Here is a 6,000-nt window from a genome sequence, read left to right as displayed (position 1 = left end):
ATCTAGCCTGGGTTCGAATCCCGACCCAGCTATAAACTGTCATCCTGGTCTTGCACGGGTGGAGTGATTCATCAATGTGTTGTGTGTGCCCTCCCTCGGATGGACGTTAAAGATCCCAGGGTGTCCTTCACTAAAAGTAGGCGAGCTATAACAAATTACACATTCCATCCCGAAATTCCTGTGTCGGAATGGTGACCCACCCATCCAGGATTGTAAAACCCAATCTATAGTAACTGTTTCAGCAAAGCCAACGCTCCTGTATAAAGCATGGTTCATGATTTGATCATAATGCATTGATCAGGTAAAATAGATGGTCCAAAAACTAGTAGGCTACAGTCCTGTTTTATTGTGATGCAGCAACGAAAATAAATACATCTTCTCTTCGGTCTAAATATAACCGCTTTTAAGCTATTAAAGGAAAATATAATTCCCAGGTAATGAAAACCCCATTGTGTAACATGCAGGTGATGTTATCAGTGATGGTTTGTTCAATTACAGCTTGTGACAAAACTAGCAGTAAATACAATGAATAGTCCCAAGTGGGACAGACGCTCCTCTCACAATGGAGGGCGGACGTAGTTGAGGTCCATTTGGTGATAACATTGATTTTCAGTTTGATTCAATGGAAAATTATAGGCACGTGGAGGCTGAATGGCCTCATAATAGGATGGTATTTGTGCAGTGAAAGCTATGGAGTATGAGCTGGTTCTGAATTGATGAAAAATGGTCCATTCATTTTGTTCAGTGAAAGGACCCTTAAACCCCTCTCGTTCCTAATGGGTCTAAAAAGGACTAAACGTCTTAAAAGGTCTAAAGGCTATCCTAAAAAAGTAGTTAGGATATAACAGGTCTAAAGGGGTCTAAAGGATGCAAATGTCCAAAGGAGTCAAAGAGTTTAAACTGTCTAAACGTCCAAAGGGTATACATGGGTTTAAAGAGTCATAAGGTGTCTCAAGGTCTGTGGGATCAAAGGTGTAACATAAGCAGGACTCCAATGTTAGGCCATCCTGTCCGTGCCGGAAGTCTGTTTATTTTTCTGGGTCCCTCGGGACAACCAACAACAACAACCAACAACAACAACCATGTAGTTGCTTCTCAGTTGCACGCACTTCAAACATACATTACATCTTTCCCCTCAAGATGGAAAAGTGCAGTGACCAAGTTATTTTTACACGAGCAAATAGTACAGATGCAAACCAATGCAGTAAGAAAAGTAGAAGCAGAGATCGCTTGCAAAGTCCAACTTAGTCCAAAACCATAAACAACAGATCAAACTCGTAAATGCACATTACATTGCAACAAATCAAATCCAACACAGTGTTAGCAAACATCCAATATTGGTAAAGACAATATTTACAGTTCACTACAAACCGAGTCTGTCTGGTCGACGACTGATACGACCACTTTTGTGTCCGAGTTATGCATGGGGTAACTGAGCGAGATGTAGACACTGGCTGGGGGACTGCTCTGCCAGGCTCTTCCAGATATACAGAAGGTGCAGTATCACAAGCTGGAGGCTTCAAGTCTGACAAACAGCTTGAGCCATCATGGACCTCACTGGTAGCGTTATCAGTATCAACGAAAGACAGACCGAGGGCAGCACCCTCATTGGCTACACTGGTGCTCTTACGTAAATGTCGACGGTTACGGCGACAAGCATCACCCGTTTATCTGGACCGAACAATGTACGAACGTGGCTCGGAATGCTGCTTCACAATCACACCTGGTATCCACCGTTTGGAACCCGTAGGAGGCTCCATTCTAACTTCATCATTCGGCTCTAATGGTGGAAGATCTTTGAGCATGTGACGAGATCATGGTAGAACTTCTATTTCGCTTTATCTCTGTCGAAGTGTCTTTTCACAGCATCACGGTCGTAAGCCGTAGGCAGAAGAGGAAGGGTATTCCTCGGACATCTTCCCATCAGTAGTTGAACCGGCGATAGGTGAATACCTTCCAATGGTGTTGTCCGATAATCCAGCAAGACCAGGTGCTTGTCTGTAGATTTTCGCAAGAGTCGTTTAACAGTTTGTACAGCCCTCTCGACTTCTCCATTTGAACGTGGATATCTGGGACTAGAAGTTCTAAGAATGATTCCATGATCTTTGCAGAATTTTCTCACAAGTTGTTAGTTGTACATAGTCCCATTATCACTCCGTAGAGTCTCCGGTAGACCATGTCGACTGAACTGTGCTTTCAGTCGCTCAAGAGTTGTACTACAGCATAAATCCTTCATTTCAACCACCTCAATGAATCTGGAGTAATAGTCAACCGTTATCAGGTATGTCTTAGCATCAAACTGGAACAGATCTGTCCCAATTTCACTCCAAGGTAGATCTGGTGTAGGAGTTGGTTTCAGGGGCTCAGCAGACAGGCGATTGTGATATTCTGCACATTTGGAACAGTTCTGAACAGTTTGCTCTATGTCCGCATTCATGGAGGGCCAGTATGGAACCCCCCTAGCTTGTTGCTTACACTTGACTATTGCGAGATGTGATTTGTGAATCAGGCTCAGCATGCGGGGTCTCAGAGTAGGTGGGACGACAATTCGCATGCCTTTGTATAGGATGCCATTCGTAACTGAAACCTCACTCCGGGAATCCCAGTATGGTCAAAGACAGGGTGATACACCTTGCCTGGTGTCTGGCCATCGGTCAAGAATCATGCACTGTAACTGAGTGAGTTCTGATTGAGTAGCTTTTTGAAGATCCGCATACCTCTCGTCAGAGATAGATAGAAAGTCCAACATTGAAATATGCTCCAAGTGGTCCAGTTCCGAACAAGTATCTGGCAGATAGGCTCTAGAAAGGGTGTCTGGAAGCTGCATGTCCTCCCCTCTTCTGTACCGAATGTTGAGATCATACCATTGCAATTGTAGTAGCATGCTCTGTAGTCTCATCGGAGCGGATAGCAATGGCTTCCTGGCAATAATTTCCAGAGGCTTATGGTCATTGTAGACGATGACCGTTTTCCCAAATATATAACAGTGAAACTTCTTGCAGGCATGGACTATGGACACTGGACAGCATCTCATTCTCTATTTGTGCATACAGTGTCTCCGTCTCTGTGAGAGTCCTGGAACTGTATGCAATGGGTCGGTTGTCCTGGTTGAGAACTGCACCAAGTCCACTTCGGCTAGCATCACAGTGGATCTCGACTGGTTTGTTGACGTCGTAGTATGCAAGAACAGGCGGATGACAGCAAAGTTCCTTCAGTCTCTCAAATGCCCACGCTTGAGCTGGTTGCCAATGATATTCAATGTCCTATTTCAACAGCTCTTGGAGTGGATCTAACTCGTCACTCAAACGAGGGATGAACTTTGACAAAAAAAAAACCAAAAAAAAAACCACCTTTAGAGGCCATTTTCCCCCGCAAGCGGGGGTTGGCCTTTTTCGGGGACCGTGGTTGTTGTTGTTTTTGGTCCCATTTTTGAAGCAATGTTTTACGGCCGGATGCCCTTCCTGCCGCCAACCCTTTTTGTCGCCTTTTTACGACAAACAGGGAATTACCAGTGAACTGGTACTCAATTTACCAGTGAACTGACAGATATGTGATAAATCCTACAAACCGTCTCACAGCTTCCTTATCGGTCGGAATCGGCATACTGTGAACTGCCTCTACTTTGGCCGGATCGGGAGATAATCCATCAGCAGACAGTACATGTCCTACGTACTCTACCCATGACTGGTGGATTTTACACTTCTGCAGATTCAACTTCAGATTGTAATTTGTTGCTCTCTCGATGACCTTTTTCAGGATTCGATCATGCAACTCCACGTTTGGATCAGCTACAAGAATGTCATCCATGATTGCAAATGCTCCATCAATGCCTTCAATCATCTGGTCCATCGTCCTCTGAAAATTTTCAGGTGCACATTTCAATCCAAAGGGAAGACGAAGCCACCGATACCTACCAAATAGTGTATTGAAACATGTCAGATAAGATGCTTCCTTGTCCCGTTTGATTTGTAGGAATCCTGACTTTGCATCAAGCACTAAGAACACCTTGGCATTAAGTATACTTGCAATGACCTCAACAGTGTGCATGGGATGGTGCTCCCTCTTGATGACCTCGTTCAGATCAGACGGATCAAGACAGATTCTCAGTTTGTCATTTCTAAGAGAACCCACCATTGAGCTGACCCATTCAGTTGGTTCATTAACTTTGGCAATGTATTCATCGGATTCCATCTCCTCCAGTCGGGTTTTAATGTGGCAAGAGTGAAGCTGGTTGTCGCCGCGAAGCGTGTACTACTTACTCCCTTCGCACCAGATTGCACTTTATTTTATACATTCCTGGCAGAGTTCCAGTCATTCACACTCGATCCGGATACCCCTTCAGCTCAGTAAGAACGTTACCGGAGTCCACCTCAGTTCCAACGGAATCAAGTCTGATGATCAGACCCAGAACTTCAGCTGTATCTCCGGATATTATGTTTTCCTGTGGGAGAGCAACCACTTCAAACGTTGTGGAGACTTTCTTGCCACGGTACTGAACAGGAAGATCCATGGCTACGGCAGGTTTTATCCTGTGATTAGAGTAGGTACACAATACCTTGGCTGATTGACGGAGTTCACCAGTGTGAGCGAGATGCCGATAATCAGATCGTGTCATTGTGTTGCAGTGAGCTCCCCCTTAGTGATGACCACGTGATTCCCCTGCGTGATGACTACGTGATCCCCCTGCGTGATGACCTTCCCAGTCATTTGGCGAAAAACACGCCTGTAACATAAGCAGGACTCCAATGTTAGGCCATCCGGTCCACGGCGGAATTCTGTTTATTTTTCTGGGTCCCTCGGGACAACCAACAACAACAACCAACAACAACAACCATGTAGTTGCTTCTCAATTGCAGGCACTTCAAACATACATGACAAAAGGGGTCTAAATTTCAAAAGGGTATGTTCTAAAAGTAGTTTGGGTCAAACAGGTCAAAAGGGGTCTAAAAGATGTAAATGTCAAAGGGTCAAAAAAGGTCTAAATTAGCTAATTATCTCACCACCTGGATGGAATTTTTTTTTTTAAAGCTCCATTCGTTTTCACGCATTGACGTCATGAATCATCATGCAGAGTTTCAAAATGATCGGTTGAGCTGAGCTGCCTCGGAGGGGTAGTAATTTCTTTTTTTTTTAAATGCTAATGGACCCATTTGCCGGAAGGACTGACTGACCTGACTGAAGGACATTGTTATGGCTTTAACAGCTCTTCTTGATTTCATCATAGACGACCTAAAATGTATGCAAATCAACTGATATATGGTAAGTTGTATTCACTGCTCATAAAAACCTCAAACATGTGCAATTCGTGACAGATGTGACTAAAAATAACCTTTAAAGACACCTCGTTCTTTCACAGGTTTCTTGCGTCACAATTGTATGAAGATTTGGTTCATTTTTTTTTTTGCTATTTGAACATGTAAGCTCACCTGTAAGCCATTAATTGATGAGTTTGTTGGGTACACAACGTGGTATTAATGGTATGTCGCATCATAAAAATGTATTTGATGACAGTATTGGCACTTTCATGTATTCATCTGCTGTTGACTTCACTTGAAACAAACTACTTTTCAAACACTTGTGGATTACACTGTGTCGTTTGAGGTAGTATTTTCAGTAATAGGGAGGGATGGTGTGTGCAGTATTGGGGGTGGTGGCAGAAAGATGGGAGGTGTTTGTGAAACAGATTTCATCTTTCATCTCCAACATCAATGCGGCAGGATGAACCCCAAGGCAGATGCTCTCCAATTAACAAAGATAAAATGAGTCTTGCCTGACTTTGCAATTTACTAGCCCCACGAGTTTTCCCTCATACACTGTGGTTGCACCTCATCGCCCCCAGAGGAATGCAAGGGAAGAGTGACCGTGGAACTGTTAAAGAAGGAGGCTTCATCCCTGGGCTTGAGCATATCTGGAGGAGCAGACAAAGAATCTTTGGCTTGGGTGTCCAACCTGCGACCAGGTGGCGTGGCTAGCAGGTAAGAAACATGTAACACGGTCACC

General features: G+C 44.1%; 1 protein-coding gene across 1 annotated transcript in view; it reads left to right on the top strand.

The window, feature by feature from the left end:
* The window catches only part of LOC137436513 (glutamate receptor-interacting protein 2), a 535,867-nt gene that overhangs the window by 10,827 nt on the left and 519,040 nt on the right, over positions 1-6,000 (top strand). The window contains exon 3 of the mRNA XM_068130374.2: positions 5,840-5,975. Coding sequence (XP_067986475.2) covers positions 5,840-5,975 — 136 coding nt within the window. The remainder of the gene's footprint in view (positions 1-5,839; positions 5,976-6,000) is intronic.

Source organism: Myxine glutinosa, chromosome 11 (assembly GCF_964187855.1).
Source record: "Myxine glutinosa chromosome 11, kmMyxGlut1.1, whole genome shotgun sequence".
NCBI lineage: Eukaryota > Metazoa > Chordata > Myxini > Myxiniformes > Myxinidae > Myxine > Myxine glutinosa.
This window is presented reverse-complemented; position numbering and strand designations above follow the sequence as displayed.